The 25,371-nt window shown below is 44.3% G+C and overlaps 1 protein-coding gene across 2 annotated transcripts in view; it reads right to left on the reverse strand.

Annotated features, from left to right (window-relative positions):
- ST18 (ST18 C2H2C-type zinc finger transcription factor) overlaps positions 1–25,371 on the reverse strand; it is a 93,877-nt gene that overhangs the window by 44,205 nt on the left and 24,301 nt on the right. For both annotated transcript variants that reach the window (XM_043879960.1, XM_043879959.1), the window contains exons 5-8: positions 16,009–16,208; positions 7,656–8,450; positions 1,909–2,043; positions 686–776 (exon numbers count right to left, since the gene is read on the reverse strand). In XM_043879960.1, the coding sequence (XP_043735895.1) occupies positions 686–776; positions 1,909–2,043; positions 7,656–8,450; positions 16,009–16,208 (1,221 nt within the window). The remainder of the gene's footprint in view (positions 1–685; positions 777–1,908; positions 2,044–7,655; positions 8,451–16,008; positions 16,209–25,371) is intronic.

Raw genomic sequence — 25,371 nt, forward strand, 5'->3', positions numbered from 1 at the left:
ACTTGGTGGTATTTTAAGTGTTAACAGAATGAAATCATCCACTGGCAATTGTCCAACTATAGATAATTCCATGATATAACAGCTTAGGGCCTTTGGCAAAATGTGAGGAACTTAATTTTACATCTTAGTTTAAATGGAGATTACAGAATATAAGTTTTCTAGCAATATGCATATGCATCAAATAGTATCTCATGATTACATAATCTATACATAATACATGTAAAACAATAAGCATTTCACCAAAATACTTATATGTATGCAATATATTTGTACATAAATGCACATATGTGTTTTAAGTTAGTTGCAATCTCTGTGGAATAACTCTCAATGAAATGATGTTTGCCTTCAGTAATCTGAAGCTCTGTGGTGACTGCTTTAATGCACATTGGATGGGGTTCAAGAGAACCCCTAAGCCACTCTTTCCAATGTCAAACAGCTCTGGGGAGGTTCAGAGCAGAGGTCACGGTCTGTGTGTGTCCCTATATGAGCATCTACCCCCGGTGTTCAAATATGACTTTTTTTGTTGGCTCCTCTATGAAAATTTCTAGGGAAATTATGAGGCATTTTATTTTTTACTCTCCACACATTGAGAATATTTCTTATCTGTGTTAAGTGCTAACATAGTTGACAGTGATCCAGCAATTGTGATAACACAGGGAAGTCCCCGGAGTCTCATTGGTATTACCTCCTGTGTGTGTTGCGGTTGCTATTCACATGCCCTCGTCCCGTGCATCCCGGGGTGGGGCACTTGAGCACATTTTCATGCATGGCAAGAACTAAGCACAAAATAGCACAGAAAAGAAAAGAGCAATTTACTACCAGTGCATCACATGCCAAGAAACTGATATCTCAACTTCGCATCCAAATGAATTTAGTTACAATCCAGCTTGCTCCCTTCCCATACAACTTTGGGTTGAAGACCAGGAGCCCGTGCGAACATCCAGTATTAAACGTCTTTGGGGCGGCTGGCACTGAGACATGCCCATCAGGGCGGGCTGTGTGGCCTAAGAGGTGTTTCAATAAGAGGCTCTAAAATGGAGTACAGAGCCTGCAGGTATTTCAAAGCTTAGGAACAGCTCTCCCCTCCCCTCTCCCTCCAGTTTTGGGGCTCATGGGGGGGCCATGGGTGGAGGGACTAACAAGACCCTCACTCAGGGCCCTCAGCATCTGCAGGAAAGTCCTGGGCGATGCCTCAGATGCCAGGTGTCCCTGCTGCCAAGAGAGGCGGGGGACACAGGTGATGCTCTGGAATCTCAGGTGAGAAAGGACCACAGGGCCCACAGAGCATCACTCAGGTCTTTTATCTCCTGTATATTCTGAGGCTTTGATACTGCGGTCTCGCTGACTCTGGGGAGATGGCCCCACCTGGGGCCCCCTAATTCCTAGAGGTTGTAAACACTTTTCAAATGCAAACCAGGCAATTGGAGTCCACGTCTGACATCCTCCCCTATCTGATTGTCACTCCAGGACACTCTCCACCTGTCCTAACCCCCAGGGCCAGGTCCCAAACCCCCAGGCTCCAGAGCTCCCTGGAAAAATTCCAACTGGTTGATCTGAGACCGGCTTACTTCGGCGAAGGCTCTTGCCAAAGATTCTTCCCCGCTCTCCTCAACTCCCCACCTTCCCTGCTGGCCCTGGTGCTTCCCTGGAGGCCCCGCCTGGCCTGAGGAGCCCCCTGCTCTTGGGAACTGTGAGAAGCAAGTTATGTTTTCAACGTCAGTCATCTCTTGATCTAATGGCCTCACTGCACCCCAATTTTTTTTATGAATACACTGTATTTTAAAACACCCGGCTAGACGGGAATTGTCTTGACACAGAGAGAAAACTCGGTGTTTCCCTGTCTAATCCCAAACTGGAGGAGAAGGTGGGTGACCCCACGGACGTCCTTCAGGGCCAGGCGGCACTCACTCTCCAGGGGGACCCGCACTTTGTGGGGGCACCCCGAGAGGCTGCGGTGGTGGGGGTACAGTCCCGTCACATGCCCCGTGCCGTCGCATCCAGGGATGGGGCACTTGGTCTCTCTCTTCTCAGGCCTCGGCGAGTCTGTGGAGGAATTAAACAGAGAGACAGCTGGTCAGTCCTCGCCCGCCCTTCAGAGAGCGGCCCTGTGGGGCGGCCTTCTCCTGCGGCTCAGCCTCCACAGAATAAACACTCGCCTCAAATCGCCCTGAATAAGACCCTCCACGAAGACCCGCGGGAGCAGAAAAAGTGCCTCCTCTCTGATTTTCTTGGTATCTTCAGCAGAGTCTGAGACAGGGCGAGGGTGTGTCAAAACTCAGTGACGGTTTCAAGTTGTCATGTCAGATCGTAGCTGTGAAAAGTCAGCCCTACACCAAAGGATGAGTAGGCTCCAGAAAAGCAAAAGAGAAGGAACGTATTTAAACCCACACAGTCTCTTATTGAGGGAATCTGGAAAAGCCAGGCTCAACCATCACACGGTGAAGAAGCTGTCCTATTTGGGGAGGGACTGCCTGGCTGGCCCAGCGGGTCCTGGTGGCAGGTACAGTGGCCCCAGGGCTCTGGGTTCCAGCCCCGTGGGGAGGCTGCCCTGACAAGAGGCCACCTCTTGCCACTCCCGGCTGGTGGACAGGGCCGCAGGGGCCCGGGAAGCCCAGACCCCCGTGGTCCACAGCCCTGGATCAACTCGCCCCAGCTGTGGAGGAGAAGAGGCTATGGTTTCACTCCTGATGCAGAAACCGAAGGTGGAGTCCTGGCAAGGACACATCCTTGAGGGAGACCTGCAGAGTATGGGAGCAAGAGAGTGGGGCAGCCTGGAGTGTTCACAGGGCGCTGTCAGAACACGTGGGGGTGGGGGTAGACCACATGCGCAGCTGGTAGAGGAAAGGGACGCCTAGTAACCCACAGTCAGGCGGCCTGGAGGGCGTGGGCTGACGACAGCTCAGGGTCCTCCTTTTCCAGCACAGGTGAGGCTGGGGGTTAGATGATATGTGTGAGTGTGTGTGTCTGTGTGTGCATGTGTGCTCAGTCATGTCCGACTCTTTGTGATCTCATGAACTGCAGCCCGCCAGGCTCCTCTGTCCATGGGATTCTCCAGGCAACAATACTGGAGTGGGTTGCCATCTCCTTCTCCAGGGGATCTTCCCGACCCAGGGATTGAACCTGTGTCTCCTGCATCTCCTTCATTAGAGGTGGGTTCTGTACCCCTTAACTACTGGTGAAGCCTGAGGGTTAGATCAAGGATTACATCAATACACAAAATAAATGAGGACTAACATGAATATGCTTATATTCATGACTGAGAGGGAAGATAAGCTTAAAAGCGAAATGCATTCTCAGAGCTGAAACTGCACTCTAGTGAGTGAAGTGACAATGCCAGCTTGGGACAGGTCTGTCCCTCACATCTGGGGCTTCTAGAGAACCAGGATCAGAATGGGCAGAGAGGGCCTCAGAGAAAGGACCAGTGTGGTGCGGAGGCTGCGGCTTATTAGAACTCCAAGCATCAGGAATCGGGAACACATGATGCTGAGAGTGAAAGTCACCAGTCCACGAGGTCCTGCCACAGGGAAGCCACGGGCGATGCGTACGGGCAAGGTCCCAGCTGCGAGGACGCCGAGGGCCCATATGCTCCGGCTTCAGAGGCGGCACGGAGCGCCAGGCAGCGCTGCCGATGAATATCGTGGAGAGCAGACGTGCCTCAGTGTGGCCACGCCACCCCAGTTTTCAGAGGGTACACGGTCCTGGGCAGATGGGCACAGCAGGTCATGTGTAAAGCAATTATTGGGGGCGGGGAGGGGGGCGCTGGTTTTAACAGAGGGGGAGGAGCCAAGGACCCTTGGAGTTAGAAGCGTTGCCTGGGGAGGGGGGCCAGGGATCGGCAGGGAAAAGACGTGAAGGTGGGAAGAGACACTGGAATAGCTGGTGTGCATGTTTCCTGAGACAGGATTTAATGCCGGGGTGTGGAGACTACACTGTTTTCTGTGAGAGACAAAGGGACGCATGAAGAGTTCTGACATGTACGATTTTGTGGGGCTATTTTTCACTGAGTCTGAAAATGCTGCCAAATTTCAAGTTCGTTTGGGTACAGAGTGTCTGCAGAAAGCTAGTCAAAACCCTCGATGTTTGATTAACATGAAATCGGGCTGGGGGGCTGCTGACACCCCATGAGAGCGTGTTGGAAAGAAGAAGCAACCTGAATTCTGATGGCCTCCCTCCCTCGGATCTCGGCCAGGTGAGGCCACATTTCCAAACCACGGTGAGAGGTCTGGCCGTGCTATCTGCCTGCGGGAAGCCAGAGGGGGTGTGGGAGATAAGGGAGGTTGGCCCCTGCCCAGGTGGGGGCCGTGTCTGCCAGCCCCTCCTTGTGGGAACAAATATGCCCGCAATGCTCTCTAGGGCCAGCCCTGTGCCTGAACCAAGCGCAGCGGCCGCTGTGGGGGTGGGAGGGCTCTCTGGCCTGGCTATTCTTTCTTCATTTTCTTTCCTGGATGCTGCTTAATGAAAATGACCTTGTATTCTGGTGACCTGACATCCTGATGGACTCGTGGGCTTGTTCCCATGGCTCCCCTTCACCCTGAAAATGTCACAGGCTGTAGAATAAATTTTATGGTGACTTTACTTACACTGCGACCCCAAACCTCCCTGTGGCTGGTGGCAACAGGACAGCCAAATCCGGTAACTGAAGACTTCGGTGAGACGATACTTTAAAATCCTAGTATTCTTGGAGAGCGAAGTCCCATGCCCAAGGTGCATGGGAAATTAGTGCTAACTTGTTGTTGTTTAATCACTCAGTTGTGTCCAACTCTTTGGGTCCCTGTGGACTGTAGCCCACCAGGCTCCTCTGTCCATGGAATTCTCAGGCAAGAATACTGGAGTGGGTAGCCATTTCCTCCTGCAGGGGATCTTCCTGACTTAGGGATTGAACCTGCATTTCTTGTTACGGCAGGTGGATTCTTTACCACTGAGATGCCTGGGAAATCTGGTGTTAACTTCGGCGCATGGAATATACTCTCAAGAGAAAAAAAACAGCTCCTCTTATGATCCCACACCAGGGTTGAGAGGAAGAGTATGAACTTGGACATCCTCTGGGAGAAGCCTGAAGTCCCTGCAGTCGGCTTCACTGTTCTGCCTGTTTCTTCCTGTCTGGAATGAAGTTCCCTGCATGGACTTGACACCCCAAGGCATGACCTCACCCGCCTCCCCCACCCCTCACACAGGCTATACCGTGGACTCATCTAGTCCCATCAGTGATGCTCTAAGGCTCCACCGTGACCTGTATTCCCTAACTCACATTCTATTGCCTTGTTAATTTTTGTAAACAAAAACATTTTGAAAGTTCCATGAAAGAGACCAAGGTATTATCATGTGCTTTAAACTGTGGTACAAAGTATCTCCAAAGTTGAGATTTCATTGGCTGAAGATGCCATCGGTTGTAAGAGGAAACATTATTCTGTGTGCCAGTGAGAAAGGAAAAACAATTGAAAACTGAAAAATGGCACACCCTTATAATTTACAGAGATGCTAAAATGGGAAAACTGTGTGTCTTAGAAGGGAGGAAATAGAGTGCTTTGGAAATGATGGGGTTTTGGAATAGGAAGTAAATTTCATCTTTTTTTCTGATTTTGTTGTTCATTAAAACACATACAGTTGTGCGCGCGCACACACACACACACACACACGGGTAAGTTCCACAAGCTGAGTGTGAATGGAGTGCTCAGGGCTGCTTATACAGCGTCCTGCCCCAGACCACAAGCTGTTCCTTAATATTCAGCCCTTACAGTATGTACCCAAAGAACTACTTGTCTTATCCCTCACCAAATGACATTATTTTATTCTTTTTTTCTCAGAGATGAGCTATAACACAGTATTAGACAAGATTGCAGGTGAGTACTAAAATGGACTTAAAACACCCACCTGATTTCTCAATAAATTTCAGTGATCAGAACATCTAGCTAGATAGCACATTATTCTCAACAACCCTGTAAGTCCCCAAACTTGACCTTCTCTAGGATATTCCTCCCCTAATTCTGTGGTTCTCAGATTTTACAGTGTCCAAGAATCACCTCAGGAACTTGCTTTAAAAAAAGCAAGTTATGCACATGAAATGATGCTCAACATTGCTAATTACTAGAGACATGCAAATCAAAACAACAGTGAGGTACCACTTCACACCAGTCAGAATGACCATCATCACTAAAATGTCTATAAACAAAAAAATGCTAGAGAGGGTGTGGGGAAAAGGGAACCCTCCGGCGCCACTGGTGGGCATGTAAACTTGTTTAGCCACTATACAGCACAGTATGGAGGTGCCTCAGAAAACTAAAATAGAGTTACCGTATGACCCAGCCATCCCACCCCTGGGCACATATCTGGAGGAAGATGTGGTTAGTTCAAACGGATACATACACCCCAGTGTTCATTGCTGCACTATTCATAATAGCCAAGACATGGATGAACCTAATGTCCACTGACAGAATGGATAAAGAAGATGTGGTACATACACACAATGGGATATTACTCAGCCATAAAAAAGAATAAAATAATACCATTTGCAGCAACATGGATGGACCCAGAGATGATCATACTAAGTGAAGTAAGTCAGATAGAGAAAGACAAATATCATATGATGTTGCTTATATGTGAAATCTAAAAAAATGGTACCTATCCATGAAACAGACTCACAGATATAGAAAAAGAACTTATGGTTACCAGTGGGGAAGAGTGGGGTGGAAGGGAGAAATTAGGAATTTGGGATTGACATATACACACTACTACATGTAAAATAGATAACTAACAAGGACCTACTCTACAGCACAGGGAATCATACTCAGTGTTCTATAGTGACTTACATGGGAAAAGAATCTGAAAAAGAATAGATATATGTACAAAGGGCTTCCCAGGTGGTAAAGTGATGAAGAATCCACCTGCAACGCAGGAGATGCAGGAGACACAGGCTTGATCCCTGCGTGGGGAAGATCCCCTGGAGGAGGATCCAGTATACTGAAGTAGGTTGCCATTAAGGACCACCCCTTGGGAAACCTCGCTTAACTGAAGGACTCATCACCAGGCCCACAGATTTGCAAAACTCGGTGGTGGTAGTGGGGTATGTCTTCATGGGAGATGCAATTTCCCAAAATCTGAAGATCGGTTTTAAGGTCTCCCCCAAGCACACTGACTTTCTCATTAGAGTTTGGTCCAGATGTTTCCAGACCCAGAGTTAGAGAGCTTGTTCAAAGCATAGGCTTATAAAGGAATTAGCTCCCAGTCTTGTCCCAAGAATGATAACATCTTGCCTGGCTTGCAAGTAGCCTGATGTTATTTTGAAACTCCAAGCCAATGAGATGATCCCAGAAAGAGGGTGGGAAATAACAATTAAAATTCAATAAATACTAATGTATCTCTAACATATCCAACATAGCACTTCTTTTAAAGAGTACTATATATTAAAAAAAAAAGTCATATTAAGAGAAATACAGTCAATGATTTTTCTTGTGTGTGAAAACCACGTAACACCAACCAAGCCTGATTTGAGAACAAGCTAGAGAATAGGAGAAAAATTTGGTAATTTTATAGTACAAATTAGATTTTTAAACTGTGTTGTCAAAAAGCTATCTGGCAGAAGCAATCAAATCTCACTCATTCCCCGCCCCCAACTCTAAAGCAATTTTAAATGAAATAAAAGCAAAACCGGGTCTTACGTTTATTGGGAAAGACTTGTCTTCCACCCATGTCGATGACTTTGGTTTGCCTCCTCTCCCCCGAGAGATGCTCCAGCAGAAAGCGGTCCAGCTCTTTGTAGGTGTTGTGGAAGACGCAGCCTCGCTCAGCCTGCAGGGCGATCGCCTGCTCCAGCAGACTCAGGTTCCCCTTGGCTTTCTCCAGGGCAGCGGCCTCCTCCGTCCTGGTGGCCGGACACCCACGACCGTGACCGCGGTCCTCACTCCCTGGAAAAGAGGGCTGGGCTGGGCCATCTGATGGGTCCAATGGGGTGTTCTGAGGGTCTTTCCTTTCTGTTTCTGAATCACACGCATTTTTGCAGGAGATAAACTTGTTGCCTTCAGTTTTTATTTCAGGAACTTCCAGTAGGTCTTTCCTATCATCCACTAAAACATACTTTGGGGCCCTTGGAGGTTTGGTTTCTTCTGAGAAGTTGGAGCCACTGTCCCAGCCATTCTCCGCACTTTCAGAGTTACTGTCGCTGTCGGAGGAGGGAGAGAACCGCAGCTGGGAGCTGTCGGCCTTGTCTTTTCCATCATCGGAAGGAACCATAAAGCACTCGTCCACTTCGTCCCCCTCTGCTTTTAGAGACTGGATGCCGCTGTCGTTTAAATTTTCACTTATAGTCTGAACAGATGCACTTTTTTCCAGGGTCCCCAAGTGCATTAGGGATTTGGCCACGAGTTCCTGATAACAGCCGTATCTGTCTTCCTTCCCATCTGAGTTTTCTTGTGCGGTTGAATGAAACTTCTCTTCCATGGGTTTTATCATGATTTCTTCAAGGGGAAAAAGAAAGCCATTATTTGAAAAACAAGAATGAAAATATTTTAGGGCAATTACAATGATCAATAAACAGACAGATACATGTACAATGGGCTTCCCTGGTGGCTCAGGAGACACTGCCCTGTTTGAAAAGTACAATTTGAACACCCACGGTTCGAACCCTGGGTCAAGAAGACTCCCCGGAGGAGGGCATGGCGACCCACTCCAGTATTCTTGCCTGGAGAATTCCATGGACAGAGGAACCTGGAAGTTTACAGTCCATAGGGTTGCAAAGAGTCAGACACAACTGAAGCGACTTAGCACATACACATACATATATAATAGATGCAATATGTGAATATGTGGACTTTATCAATTTTATAAACATTGAGTAGAAAAATATACACTTTTGACAAAACAAAACAAAGTAAAATTCAGATCTTAATGTTCTTGAGAATTACCTTTAAAGAAATGAGCTATTTGAATTTTCAACAGTCAGAGCTAAGTGTGTTTATAGTTACTGAAATAAATGCTCAACCATCAGAGTTCTGAATGTGAAATTCACATTATTGTACCTCTTATATTTGCAAGTCTCAGCCAACTGGAAGAAAATCAAATATATGTCCTATTATGCATTTTAAAGGAAGTATTCATTGGTTTTTCTCTGCTAGCTGGCAATATATTTTCAAAGCTTATTCAGTCGATTTTCTCTACTTCTGTAGAGAAACAAACTTTCAGATTTCAAACTTTCCCAAACAAACTTTCAGATTTTATGGAATGTTAGCTAAAATACACAACATGTCTACACAGAGATGGTAACTAAAAGAAGCTCTGATCACTTTCATACTTGTAACATGGAAATTACACACCAAGGGAAACACAAGTAAATGGAAAAAGAGTAAGATGGAATAATGCCTCGATTAGTAGCACAGTTTCTGGACTGGTACCCACGTACACTTATGTGAAAAGGGAGGTGGGGGATGGTTGGAGGATGCTGAATGTCAGCTAGTTGTTCCCAGTCCTGATGGTCAAGAAGGCCTGGGACTGAGGACCGGCGCCCAAGTGCTAGTCTGTCCTTGTCGTACCCACATCCAGAGCAGCCATCAGTGTCACCCGCCTTCCCTCTTGGCAGTGGCCTAGTCGGGGTGACAGACGGTGTGTGTTTATTTATATACACTGTCCCCGTGCAAACACACCAACTGAGGTGCGGGTCCGTGGGTGCCCCAGCCCCAGCCTGGCACCTGGGGAGGGGTTGCCCAGGGAGCTTAGCGCTTGCCAGGCTGTGAAATACACCAGACAACCCGGCAGTGGTCCCTGGCACTCATGAAGACAAAAAAAAAAAAAAAAAGCAGGACCATTTCTGTGTCTCTACAGGCGGAGTGGGGGATGGGAAGACAAAATAATAAGCCTCCTTAAAGACTGTTAAAGACACCAAGTGCAGGGCATTCTGCGTTAATGCATGTCTTGGGGGGGAAGAAGAGCACAGGCGTCCCACGGAAGGGCTGCGGGAGAGGGTGTCTGTGCAGAAGACAATATGCCTTTTTTTGGGTCCCATTTAATTTTTTATAAACATTGTCTCTGACAAGGACACTCAAAAATACATCTCCATCATCTTCCTTTCTGGTAATTATCTCCCTAAATCAACACTGGACTGCCAGGATCAAGTAAATATTGCCATAGTAACTAAAAGCATTTTTGGATGAAGAGAAGAATTGAGTCACAACACTAGCCCCTTTAAATACCACTGATTATAGGGTGCAGTCCTTTGTTGGGATCTATTCAACATAAACTGAAAAATTTAACATTTTATTTCCTAGAAAAGAGGCTGGCAAAACCCAGCCCATAATATTTGAGAGGACGGTCTATCCTCTCCTGAATTCATATCAGAGGAACTCCAGGTTTAAATAATATATTAAACATAGTCTAAAATGCAAATGAAGTTTTTCTCAATATCACGGCTGGCTATTAAGAGAAAGTGTAAAGGGTTATGATAATTTTAGAGTATTATGAACTACAGAAAACAAATAAAAAGCGTTTTCCGTGAATATGCTCAATTCATTGAACTATTCTCTCAACTCCACTTAAGTACCCACATGTGTACAATAATGATTTATAGACATTATACCTAATTATGCATATTTGGGCTGTGTGAGAGTGCTAACAAAAGCTCTGGAAAGCAACAATTACCTCTGTTGCTTAGCTACATAGTTTAAAATATTCCTATTAAGTGCAGATCGTCGGAGAGGCGGGGTGACAGCCGTGCACGTGTGCCTGACAATGCGTGTCACCGAGCCGCTGCCAACGCGAGCGTTTTGGGTCATTTCCAGTTTCCATAATTGTTTGGTTCAACTGTTGGTTATATGCTAAAAGAAAATATTTATTAATTATTCTTCAGAAAGAGAGGAGCCCTGCCGGGAGAGGTGCCGGCGTGCGGCGTCCGGGGATCTCCAGGCATGCTCAGCAAACCTGCCAACCAACCTGCCACGCGCCCACCCCCGCTGCTGCCACTGTCCTTGTCACAGAGAGAGACCCTGAGTTCACTTCGAGCCTGACAGATCTGCGACGGGGCGCCCAGGCTCCCTATATTCTCTATGCTCATGCAATTTTACTTTCCGGGGTGGCTCAGTGATCTGTTTTGTGCTTCTGCCCCTGGAATAACCCAAGAGACCTGCACTGGAGACCTCATTTGAGTCTGGGCCTGGCGTGTGTCTGTGTCAACCGCGATGGCTCCTCAGCCTCATGGGACGGCAGGTGACACCCTACGGCCTTCAATAAAGGATGGACACTGTCCCTTTCCTGACGCTGCAGCAGAACAAGCGATGGTAGAGGAGACATAGGAGCCTCCACCTGGACAAGGTGGGGCCTGTCTTCATTCAGAGTGAGGAGTGACCTGCCGGCCGTGGAAGGGCCCAGTCTTGCCCTGAGTCTGAAGAGGACTCAGCCCAGGTCACCATTGTCCATGTCACACACACTACGATCACACACGCTACGATCACCAGCTGCCTTGGGAACAAGAGGGTCTGTGCACAGCGTGGAGGGAGACTCCCCCTGCCCAGGTCTGAAGTCCAGAGACTGAGGTCATGACCTGTGTAATCTCAGGCAGGCCACTGTCCTCGGAGTCCTGGGTCCTCATCTTTAAAGCGATCACGAGGGGCTCCCCTGGTAGTCCAGTGGTTGAGAATCCACCTTTCAATGTAGAGGACAGGGGTTCCATCCCTGGTTGGGGAACTAAGATCCCACATGCCTCGGGGAAATGAAGCTGGTGTACTGCAACTGCGGAGCCCGGGGCTGCCAACTGTGGAGCCCACGGGTTCTGGAACCTGTGCTCTGCAACCAGAGAAGCCCACTTGTGCTGCAGCTAGAGGAAGCCTCGAACCACAACAAAGACTCAGCACAGTCAAATTTTTTTTAAAAAAGGATGATCCGATATCCCAGTGACCAAAGAACCAATGATAAGATACCCTGACAATAAACTGGTATGTCCCTGGTATGATGTCCAGTTACTTATTTCATTTAATCTTCACAATAACTCCAAGAAAGGTACCTTTGAATCTCTTCTACCAAAGGGAAACCAGGGTTCTAAAGAGCTAAGGGCTTGCTCGGGTTCACATGGCCAGCCAGTGGGGGGCTAAGAGTCAACTCTGAAGCCCGGTGCCTACTGTTTGCCCAAATCTGGATACTTTCAAGACTGAATTATAGGAAAATACTAAAATACACCTGTCAGCTAACTGATGATGAAAAACAACACAACCTAATGTATAAATAAAAATACATAAAACAAACACAACAAAACAAAAACTAACATCATACATTTCACAACAACATGTGATGGAAAATTCCTCTGGTACATTCCCAGGCTTGGAGAGGGGTAACACTTTCCTCATAGAGAAAAAAAAACTGTTTTTTGGGGGGCCTGATATGTAAAAGCTCACATTTACTTTACACCAAAGTCTCTTCTCTGAGGGGTTTGGTAATCCTGAAGGTACAGAGCAGTGATCACCCATGCATGTCAGCTGTTCTGCATCAAAACAGCTTAAACAAAAGAAATCCCCCTGGTGGTCCAGTGGTTAAGAATCTGCCTTCCAATGCAGGGGACACAGGTTCAAGTCCACTTTGGGGAACTAAGATCCCACATGCTGTGGGGCAACTAAGTCTGCGCGCTGCAACTAGAGAAAGTGTGTGCTGCAACTAAGACCCCATGCAGCCAAAAATAAAAATAAATAAACATATATTAAAAGAAAGAAAGCCTCTAAAAGTCATAACATGTTTTGAGTTTGAATCCTTTAGTATAACTAAGTTTCAGATTTTAGTTCTGTTTCTAGTTAAATGATTTTTACAGGTAAATTAGTTTTCCAGGCCTCCTGAGTTATGTCAGTTTTGCTGAGAATGAAAGCCCTAAGAAATGAATTCGTCCTTCAAAGTTTTTAAGTGGGAGTGGCTTATCCCTTACTTGCTGTTTCTTGAGAGATAAAATGTTCAAAATTATCACCGCAGTCCCCAGAGCTCCCACTGGTATGAGGAGTTTCTCAGATTCACGAGCTAGTGCTCACAGCCTGGGGAGGACTCCAGACAATGGTTCACGCCACTTCTTTCCTTCATCTGCACTGGGAATACATGAGCTCAACCTGCCTCCTGATGGTGCTTTGAAAGCTCACCTTCTGTTTGCCCTAGTGAAAAAGGTGCATCGGCATTGTTTTGTCTAAATTTTCTTCTATCTATTGCTCTTTTTCTAAAAATGTTTATTTATTTTGTTGCACTGGGTTTTTGTCATAGCATACAGGATCTTCAGTTGCAGCATGTGGGATCTAGTTCCCTGACCAGGGATCACACCCAGGCCCCCTGCATTGGGAGCTCAGAATCTTAGTCACTGGATCACCAGGCAAGTCCCTCTTCTATCATTATCGCCCATGGGCAGCTCCTGGAAAGACAGCTGGCAGAAGGCACATGGGGCACAATTTTGCCATTAAAGGGACTCAAGCTCATGATCTTAGCTTTCACGAGCTTATATCCTCTCTCATCACCTAAACTGCCCACTGAAGACACAATCAGGCACACACCTGGTCAGGTAAATACCTTGGGGCACCTGGATGGTAGATAGAAGCCCTTAGGCTGGGCTTGGATGAAAATCCAGCTCTCTTTCTCTCTGGGGGACTTGCTTAGGAGGCTGAGGGCCACTTAGAGTTTTCCTCTTTCAACCAGGGAAGGGGGCACCTGGGACTGGTCATTTTTGGATATGTGACTTCGTGATTTGACACGGTGGGGACTTTGCCCAATCTGCCTTCTGAAGGTACTCAGAGCATGAGGATTGGATTATGGAGCATGGTTAGCTGAGAGATCAGAATCTTGCTTGTCCTTCAATTGTCTCTTAATTATCTCCTTTCCAACAGCTACAAGCTGCATCACCTTCAGCATTAACTCGTTTGTCCTCAGTGGTCTCATCTGCACACCTGTGGTCACTATTACACAGTCAGGTCACTGCTGGATGGGTTAAGTGATATGATTTATGTGCTCAGGATATAGTAAGAATCAAAACTAATGGCCACCACAGTGTAAGTTTAGCATATTCATTATTAGTAGTAGTAGTTCTAATATTGAATATAAAAAAGAGTGAACCTTTCAGAAGCTGCAGAGAGATGTCCATCAGCGCTTATAAGTGAGTATTTAACTGAGAACATTTGACAGTATATTTTCTGGTCAATATCAAGCACCTACAAGGATCATTCAGCGACAACAGAAGGTGGGAAGCCCGTGGGCAGGTATGGACCTGGTCCTCATGGCACCTGCAAAATGTTTTGTGTAAAAGATGTAAAAGACTTGGTAAATTAATGTCAATGGTATTAATTATTGTGTGTGTATATGCTGTGCTCAGTCATGTCCGACTCTTTGTGACCCCATGGACTGTAGCCCGCCAGGCTCCTCTGTCCATGGGATTTCCCAAGCAAGAATACTAGAGTGGGTTGCCATTTCCTACTCCAGGGGATCTTTCTTACCCAGTGATCAAACCCATGTCTCTTGTATCTCCTTATACCTCAAGTCTAACCATACTAAATCAAGGATTTTCCCTGACACTAGATTCAACCTGCAATTTTCAGGAATCAACAAGAAACTGACCAGCCCAAGGAAACAAACAAGTCAAGGATGATAATTTACAGATGAGCCATGAGGCTTTAAGATGTATGTTAAATACAGAAAAGCCAGGAAATTTACTCCAACACAAATAAATAAGAATACAATTGTTTTAACTACAGAATCTCACACTACTTGCAAGTTGGGATTACTGGAGACTGATGATTGTGCTCTAAGATTTGCATCTACTCAGTCAATCCACTTTGACACTTTTTCTGTTAACTCCTATTGCAATTACTACCATTCTATATGCAATAGGTATTTATGACCTAAGAATCTCACTGCCTTAGGCTTGTATAATGTATACTTCTTTCCAAATGACAATTTATTTGGTATGTTTTGATTATTTAAAAACACATTCAAAAAAATGTGTATGTAATAGCACACGAAAGTGAAAAGTGTTACTTGCTCAGTTGTGTCCACCTCTTTGCAACCCATAGACTGTAGCCTGCCAGGCCCCTCTGTCCATGGAATTCTCCTGGCAGGAAAACTGGAGTAGTTTGGCATGTCCTTCTCCAAGGGATCTTCCCAACTCAGAGATCAAACCCGGGTCTCTCACATTGCAGGCAGATTCTTGACCGCCTGAGCTACCAGGGAAGCCCATACTTAGGTCTAATAGCAGATACGTACATTTAATTTCACTTTCTAATTAAGTCAAGCTTTAGATCTCAATATATTTTTAAAAACAAACTTTTGAGATACTTCGCATGTCCTTCAATGTCAGCCTCATGCGCAAAGTGGTCTGTGATGGTCTAGCTCCTGGAGGTACTGTGACAACCAGGTCTAGTGGGTGTGACCATGAACTGGGGAGAAGCACATTCTAAAAATTTCAAAATAAAATTAGGGAGGGGGATTAAGAGCTACAAACTACTATGTGTAAAATAGAGAAGCAACAGGGTGTATCATACAGCACAGAGAATTATAACTGTTTATGGTGTACATTTATAACTGTTTATGGTATACAATATGCTGAAACATAATATTGTAAATCAATTATAAACGTCAGTAAAAACTTAACAAGTGAAATTTCAAAATAGAAACTGCACCTCATATGTCATTTGGAAATGTGGTAAAGCTCATTTTGAGGTTTTCTTTTTTAGGGATTGGACATCCGCCCCATTGCTGAGTCAAGGTCCTCTTCAACTGCAAGGCTGAGCAGCTTTTTACCTTCTGCAGAAAGAGGCACAGTCCAAGCTTGTGCTCCTGCAAATGGCCCAGGGGCAAGGATGCTCTGTGGCTTGTGTTTGACCTCCCCACAGTAACGGAGGAAAATGGTCCTTGCTAGCGGATGCTGAGGGAGACCAATGTCTGGTTTTGATCCCACGTTGGGATGGGCTTTCCCACCACACATGTGGCATGTTCCCCCTAAGGTGGGCCTGGGTCTGGGGAGGAAGTGTGTGTGCTGGGGAGGAAGTGAAGTAAAGCTGGGGCCAGGCCCCTCGCTACCTGTGCTGGGGTGATGGTTGGTTTCCAGGCAATCATCCGGCCCCTCCGCCTCCGTCTGGTCTGCACGCCCCTCCTCACAGTCCACGCTGGGGCTGTAGTGTCGGGGCTTCATGAGCAGGGACTTTCTCTTGTTGACCGGGACCCCCAAAGCCTGCTCCCCGGCTCTCCTCTTCTTGGCCGTGGTGCAATCGTGTGCAGCGCTGCAGTAACAGACACAGGTTAAGAACATGGCAAAAGAGTTCATGGCTGCCTGACCCTTGACCATCACCAAGTAAACCCAAAGGAAGTTGTGGCCCAGTTTGGGATTAGTTGTCAGCACTAACAAAAACAGCCGGTGAGTTGAATCCATTGAACTGTGTAGATTCTATTTTACTGCTGATCAGAAGAGTTAAAAAAAAAAATCATCCTTAATCCTGAGTAAGCATATGTTAATCTGAGCTTTGCCTGGCACTAGACTAAATACCCAGGGACGGATGAAACAAGATTTGCACTGGTTTGTTAATCCCAAGAAAGAGCTAATGTGAAAAATATACCACCAGCTACAAGAAATGTGTCCAGTATGGATAAATCACAAGGTTTTTTCGGATAGTTGTTTGCTACTGAAACTGCTTATCTCTGCCACAGTTGCATGTCAAACTTGAGATGCCATATCCTGGGCTTTGACTTGAAAGACGGGGCATTAAGTGGGGGCGTGGGGGGAGGCTGTGAACATTTGATCAGCCCATCTCCAGGCGCAGAAAAAAGTGGAAGGATGCTCATGGCACTCTGCTGTTTGAGTCTCACCCATTTGGCACACAGAACAAACAAATAAAAGGAGGAGAAAGGAGATTGGATTTCACAAAAATGGACCACAGTTTATCCTTACTCCTGCTCTCATTTCATTTTATTTGGAAGTCCTCCTGAGGATGGCCCTTTGAAAACACATTTCCTACATATAGCTCGCTTGGCGTCGGTGCAGCTCACTCTGTGCTGAAGTTAAGACAAACATTCTCTTGGTGAGATCTAGGAAGACCAAAGGGTTCAGCCAACATTGAGCCTCTGACATACATTTATTAAATGCTCTTTGGAGAAAAACGCAAGGGCTTAAGATGAAAAGATCCAGATGAGAGTACCCTGGTTGCAGAGTAATGAGATATTATTTATTCCATCTCTAAAAGAAGGTTGCATATTCAGTAATATTAAGACAAGGCCTTAACTTGTTCTTTTAAAAACATCAATACAGAGAAATACCAATGGTGGCCCGTTTGTGAAAATTATTTGATCATCATCATACATGAATTCTTGGGCTTCACAGGTGGCGTAGTGGTAAAGAACCTGCCTGCCAAGGCAGGAAACTCAAAAGACTTGGGTTCTACCACTGGGTCAGGAAGATCCCCTGGAGAAGGAAATGGCAACCCACTCCAGTATTCTTTCCTGGAAAAACTCCATGGACAGAGGAACCTGGCAGGCTACAGTCCATGGCATCACAAAGAGTGTGACGTGACTGAGCACAAGCATAGATACATGAATTATTGAATTTAGAAGGGTAGATTTTTAAATTTCAGAAGAAAGTAAGTGCTCTTTCTTTTCTGGGAAATAAAAGATTCTGGAAGGAGGGATAATTCAACAGGGTTAGAAATCCCTCAAAAAAAAAAAAGATTAAAAATTGAGAATTGAAGATTATCCTGATGTGGAAGAGAAGAGCAAGTTTCCGAGATAAACTACTGTGCTTTAGCAACATTTCTCTGATGAGCCCAAATTTGAAGTGACCATGTACATACGATGGGGTAGAATAGAATCTAATAAAATGAGCAGGAGAGCAGACAGGGGCCTTCAGGAGGAGACTAGAGGGCCTGAGCCTGGCCAGTCAAGCAGAATAGTCTATGACACATGTGTCTTATGTCATGGGAGCAAACGCAGACACAGAGCAGACTTCCCGGGGCCCAGGAGGACGATCTGTGAAAGGAGAGGGATAAGAGAAGAAAGCTCCCAGGAATGTGAAGAGGGTTCAAGAAGCCCCCTAAACCAAGTCTCCTAAACCAAGAGAGTTTCCATCAAGATGCTCACAAAATACACAAGTAAGACCACTTAATCACTATCCAGAACCAAGAAGATTCATAGAAGATGAAAGAGGCTTCCAGCAAATGACATTCAGATGCTAAAACGGGGAAGGAAAGTGGACTCTAAACACCAATGTAAGCAGAGCATGGGCTCTGGAAAAGAGGCTGGAAAGGTTTATTCAAACAAAGCTTCATCAGCACCAGGACAAGTACTGATCACAGAGACCTGGCTGGAGGACTTGGCCAGTCCCACAAACACCATTTCTTTCTGATGGTTGGGGTGATGGATGAGGTGGAACATCTAGTTCCGGTGGGATTCTTACAGATTTTGCCTTGTCAGTATATATTTTTGAAAATAAATTATCTCCTGGAACATTTGTTCTCATTTTCTTTTTTTTTTAAATATAATTTTATTTATTTATTTTTGACTGTGCTGGGTCTTCGCTGCTACACGGGCTTTTCCCTAGTTGCACCAAGAGGGGTCTACTCTCTAGTTGCAGTGTGCAGGCTCCTCATTGCTGTGGCTTCTCTTGCGGAGCATGGGCTCTAGGGCGCACGGGCAGGGCAGGGTCTCTAGAGCACAGGCTCAGTAATTGCTGCACACGAGCTTCATTGCTCCAAGGCATGTGGGATCTTCCTGCATCAAGGATCAGACCCATGTCTCCTGCATTGGCAGGCAGGTTCTTTACCACTGAGCCGCCAGGGCAGCCCTGTTAATATTCTTATCTTGTTAATGTTTTTATCCAAGTTTACTTAGGAAGGCAAGGAACTTCCCAAAAGCACGTGACCTGTACCTGGTGGGGCTGATATTTGAATCTGGCCTGCTGGTCCCCAAAGTTCATGCTCTCCCTACATGTTGCCAAATCAGAACAAGCAACCTGGGCAATTTCCTTCTGCCTTTGACAACTGGGTGGAGCAAGCCCTGTTAAACCAGTCACTGCTCTAACCAGAGGAAGCCACCTGCCACAGGGCTGATCCCAATGATTCAGGTCTCATTAAACCAGGAGACGATGCTCAGTCAAAGCAAAGAAAAATGTCACAAAACGTGGTTAAGACACAGGCTCCCCACACAATGTCCATACTGTGGAGCAGTAGAACGAACATAATGAGGAGACATTAGTGATAATAAAGATCAAGTTCAGCATTTGGGTCCAAACAATAACTTGTGGAAGGCTGAAAAAGATATTAAGGTTCTATCAAAAAATACAAATACAGCTTCAAAGAAATGAATGCATTTGGTACTAACAATGCTAATATTAGCTGTGTCATCTGCAATGAGTAATTGAATCTTCTGGGATGCTAAATTCCTCATCCAACAAAGAGGGATAACAATTTCCATATCACATGTTGTGGGCAAAGAAGGTGATATCCGTGCTGCTGGTGAAAAAAGCAGGTCGGGACAGGGCGGTTCTGACTCCCGGTTCTGACTCTCTGTGCCTTGGACTCCACCAAAACCCGGATGAAGCCTCCACCCAGCAATTCCAAACTCTTCCCCCACCGGGTTCCCTGCACAGACTGACGCAAGCTTGTGTGTCTGTAAATGTGTTCTACTTTTCCACATCGTATTTGTATTTACATAAATTACATTAGATTTATACACAACATTTGCTTTAAATCTCACATCCTGTGCATTTCTCCACTGCAAAGTAGCTGTGGCCCAGGCAGCATTTGGAGCTGAAATGAAAGCCTTTATAATAAATATTACCCTTTGTGTGTACATGGAGAATGGTCCCTCTCCCTCGTTTTCCCCGAGGGCACACTGTTTTGGCTTTATTGTGACACTTCAGTGTGACACTGCAGTGAGGGAAAGCCAGGCTTTACATGTCACTGAAAGAAATGCCACAAAATGCTAACATATCTTCTCAAGGTTGCCAGAAATCATTTCCACTGGGTTGTGTTTTCCCATCTGCGGAGCTCTGAAATGTTAAGGAAATAAATGAGCTCTATTATCTATATTTTTCTAGTAGATGAGAAAGAAAGAGAAAAAACACACTCAGCCCTGCATTTATTGTTCTATTCAATCAAACTGTTGCTTTAAACATGCAGAGTCCTCCAGGGAGCGTTACTGATGCACCGAATACCTTTCAACGCCATATTTCATATCTGCAGTTTTGATTTTATTAAAAATCTTTAGAAGATCTGTATTTTTACCTGAAATTTTTGGCTACATATTCATCAAATGCTTCTATTTAGTAACCTGAATTCTAACTGGAAATGGTGCTCCCTTTGATGACAACATATAGCTGAAATTTTATTCAAAAATGATGGCAGACAACAGCAATTAGATAACACTGACGACAGAGTCATTGCCGGAGGTCTGTTAGGTCAAATTCACTGACCTTTCAGGTTTAGGAAACTGTGAGTCCCTCAAACCTGTGCAATGAACACTGGGTTCTAGAATAATTTTCCAGCTTATTTTACACAGTAATAAATCCTCAATGCAAGTTAACAGAAGATATGTAACACATTTAAAAACACAGGTTCATATATGGGAATGGGCTTCCCAGGTGGCACTAGTGGTAAAGAATCCTGCCTGCCAATACTTATGTAAGAGACGCAGGTTTGATCCCTGGGTTGGGAAGATCCCCTGGAGGAAAACATGAAAACCCACTCCAGTATCCTTGCCTGGAGAATCCCCATGGACAGAGGAGCTTGGCGGGCTACAGTCCTTAGGGTCGCAAAGAGCTGGACACAACTGAAGTGACTCAGCATAGACATATATTGGGACATCCATTCCCAACATATATGGGAGTAGAATCTAAAAAAGAGTGGATATATGTATATATATATATAACCAATTCACTTTGCTGTACGCCTGAAACTAACAAAGCATTGTACATCAACTATTCTTCTATAAAAATTAATTTTAAAATGTAGGTTCAGCAACAGCTATACTTTGAGTACATCCCCCCAAAAGAATAGAACAAATGGAAGTTATAAATCCCTGAGTCCAAGAAACTATTTATGTGCTCCAATATTTCCAAGGAAAATTCATATTGGGTATCCCTGTTGTTTTCTTCTGGTTAGAAAGAAAAGCACAGACTCACAGGAAGGGATCCAGAAGTATGAATCTGAAAAATGACTGACAGGAAAAAAAATGCAGGTATGATGTTTGAAAAAGAAAAACTTATACTATTATTTTTTCAGAGACATGATATTATTTGAGGAAAACCCCAAAGAACCTAAATTATTAAAATAAGGAAGCAAATTTAATGAAGTCATTGTTTAAAATGATTTGAACTTCTATAAACCAGTGATAAAAAATGAGAAAAAATTAAAATAAAACCATTTATGATGCATGGAAGTATGAAATACTGAGGAATAAGTTAATACAAGACATGTAAAACTTATACAAAGCAAATAACATTTTGAGAAAATTGAAGACAATCTTCATAAAGGAAGAAATAGAAAATGTTCATGGAATAAAAGATTCAGTACTGAGAGATTTCAGTTCTTCTCAAATTTTACATACTAGTTTGAATGTAACCCCAAACAAAATCCCAAGAAGAATTTTTTATTTCTTTCTTTTTTTTGTTTAGCAATTGACAAGTTAACTCTAAAATTTGTATGGAAACGAAAAGAACCAAGAACAGCAAAAATGGTCTTGAAGAAGAACAATGAGGAAGTTGAAAGACTTACAGACCTGGATGTCAGAATTTATCATAAACCTTTAGTACCTGAGACAGGTATTTCTGGTGCAAACATAAACAAATAGAGAAAAAGAACAGAGTATACATTCCATCTACTGGATCCAGAAATAAACTCACACAAATTCAGTCAATTTATGGCAAAGGTGTCACTGGGGAAAGAGTTGTCTCTTCAGTGGCTGGCACTGGGTCAACTGAATATTTATCTGAAAAAAAGTCTTGACTCTTAACTGGTGGTGCATACAACAAACTATTCATGACAGGTTATAGATTTAAACCATGTACTATAAAACAATAAAACTTCCAGAAAAAAATGTGAGAAAGTCCTGTCATGACCTTGGCAAAAACTTCCTAAGCAGTTTACAAAATGCAATGATTTAAAGGAAAACACTGATAAATTAGAATACCTTAAACTTAAAAACCTTTATTCATCAAGAAATATTCATCATACGCAAAAAAAAAGAAATATTCATCAAGTTAATAAGGAAAGCTTTCTGTCAATATTTTGGTTTTTAATCTATTTACACAAACTTGTTTAGGTTGTGAAAATTCATTGAGCTCTCCTCTTATGATAAGTACACGCTTCTGTAGATATATTATACTCTTCAAAACAATAAAAGGCCAGTAAGACAAAAAATTCTTTCAAATGAATAGGAAAATGACAAGTAACTTAAAAGTGGGCAAAAACATGGCAGGAAAACTGATACACAAATGAAGAGGCACTCAGGCTCTTTCCTCTCCAGGTAAACACAAAAACCTAACTGGCTTCTTGGCAAGTGAAGTGGGAATCCTCTAAAACTTCTCCATCCCAGCCTCAAAATAGTAACCCCCAAACATCATATTCTAGAAGAAATGACAGTGATTAGTGTCACTTAAAATTTAGAGGACGCATGGCTGGTGGGCCCTATGTTCTTTCTCTTCATTAAATCTAACAGTGTGAGTGAAGGAAGTTAGAGAAATAGCATATGACATCCTTTATACATGGAATCTAAAAAGAAGCGATACAAAATAACTTATTCACAAAACAGAAAGCGATTCTCAGACTTAAGGAAGAAACCTGTGGTTGCCTAGGGGGAAGGATGCGGGGAAGGGATAGTGAGGGAGTTTGGGATGGACATGCACACACTGTTGTATTTATTTATTTATTTATTTTTTTACAGTCCTTTCTTTTATTAGAGTTCCAAATTTTAAAAACTGAAAGTAAAGCAATCATTCAGTGGTTCAGATAAAAGAAAAGCATCTTTACCTGAGTAACCCATCAGGCCTACTCTGACCTGCCCTAGCTCTTCCCAGAACAAGTTTCTGGGTATCTAAACAAAACTGTTTGCATGTCGACTCCATTAAAAGTCATCTCTACTACAGGGGTCAACTAACTATGAGAACAGTTCTTCTCATACCTGTTAAATGTACACAGTTCACAGTTAGACCTCTACAGAGGTCTACAAAATGCTCTCCAGAGTAGTTTCTTTGGGGCCCAATAAGGTAGAGATTTCCTGCAAGGATTTTTTTTTTCTCCCCCAGACTTAGGGTTACTTATAGGGTCTTTCACTTATACAAGTTCCCTGGTGTACAAGAACTGATCATTGACAGAAGTTTTCTCATTCAGAGAATTCATAAGGTCCTTCATCAGATTTTCTTTTTTGGGGGCAGGGGGGGTTGCAAACCCAAGAAGGCTCTTCACTTAATGCTTTTGCCACATTCAAGGCAAATACACAAATTTTCACCTGTATGGCTTCTCTGATAGGTAATAAAGTCACAGTTATGTTAAGAGGCTTTTTTCACAACTGCTGGGGTTTCTTTCCAGTGGGGCTTTCTGATGTCCAATGAGGCGTGCACACTGTCTGAAGCACTGTTTCACAGGGCATTAAAAAAATATCGTCCTCTGATCTGAATTCTCTTGGAATGAGGAGAGGTGAGCATTGCTACAGAGCTTTCTCACATTCACCAAACTTGTAAGCTTCCCACCTGTATAAATCCTCTTGTGGGTGATCAGACATGAGCTTGGACTGAAGGTTTTCAAAAAACTCAGGGCATTTGTAAGGTTTCTCACTGGAGTTATTGATACGGTTCTGTAAAGACAGCTCTCTGGTCAAACCATTTCTCAGGTTCCTATAACTGCAGATTTTCTGGTCCCCAATAAAGTCTGAGCTCTGAGGAAAATCTGAGATTTGCTTTGAGTTCTCCATCTTAAATGAGTTCTCTTACATTGTAAATACATCTTTTTTTGTTTGTTTGTTTATGGTATAATAACTACTTGTCTGGTCAAGACATCTGTGAGGCTTCTGATACATGGGGAGGGCTGAGCTCAAGATCTTTCTCAGCCACATTACAGATATATGGTTTTTCACCGATGTGGATTGTCTGATGTTGAAAAAGGGCTGAGCTCTGGTGAAAGCTTTTATCACAGACACTGTATTTATAATGCAGCTCCTCTGTCTGAGTTCTCATTTTCTGTTGGGCAACGAAGTCCATGCCTAGGAGGAAGCCACTTTCACATGCAGACCATTGATGCGGTTTCTCTTCCATGTGAATTCTTTGATGTACAATAAGGTCTGAACTACAGCTGAAGCTCTTCTCATATTCAAGGCATTTAGAAGTGTGAGTGTGAGTTGCCTGGTGCCGAAGTACAAACCTCATAAGGCACCGAAGAACTCACACGGGTGAGAAACCGTTTAAGTGTCTGGAGTGTGAAAAAGCTTTTGGTGGGAAATCCGATCTTATTAGCCACCAGAGAACTCATACTGGTGAAAGACCCTACAAATGTAATAAGTGTGAGAAAAGTTACCGACACCGGTCAGCCTTCATTGTTCATAAAAGAATACATACTGGGGAGAAGCCCTATAAGTGTGGTGCCTGTGAGAAATGCTTTGGCCAGAAATCAGACCTTATTGTACACCAGAGAGTCCACACAGGTGAGAAGCCGTATAAATGCTTGGAATGTACGAGAAGTTTTACCCGGAGTGCCAACCACACTGTTGTATTTAAAATGGATAAGTGACAAAGACCTACTGGACAACACGGAGAGCTCTGCTCAATGCCACGTGGCAGTCTGGATGAGAGGGGAGTTTGGGGGAGAATGGAGACATGCAGATGTAGAGCTGAGCCACTCTGCTATGCACCTGAAACTATCACAACACTGTTAATCAGGCTATATTCCAAAATAAAACAAAAAGTTACAGTGCAGACTCTTAGTAAGACTGATCCTCGGGGTTAACAGTGGGCAAACACAAACTCAAATAATAGTTCTAATTGCAACTGCTAGACCAAAAGAAAGGATATTTGCTTTACAGATTAACATAGACACAACTATGAGTGTTCCGCAGTCACTGATGTGGCAGATACATACTTTCCAACCTCCATCAGCGAGTGGAACCAGGACTGTTGGCATTCCCCCCACCGGCTCAGCGGTAGAGAACCCTCTTGCCAGTGCAGGAGATGTGGATTTGATCCCTATGTCCAGAAGATCCCCTGAAGAAGGAAATGGCAACCCACTCCAGTATTCCTGCCTGGGAGAATCCCAAGGACAGAGGAGCCTGGTGGGCTACAGTCTGTGGGGTCACAAAGAATAGGACACAACTGAGTGACTAACACACACACAACATGTATTTGAGTGTGGATTCACCTGGCCCATCTTCAGCGCTTCAGACAGCACTGCTATCTGAACGTTCTGCCAACAA

Source organism: Cervus elaphus, chromosome 21 (genome assembly GCF_910594005.1).
Source record: "Cervus elaphus chromosome 21, mCerEla1.1, whole genome shotgun sequence".
Lineage (NCBI taxonomy): Eukaryota > Metazoa > Chordata > Mammalia > Artiodactyla > Cervidae > Cervus > Cervus elaphus.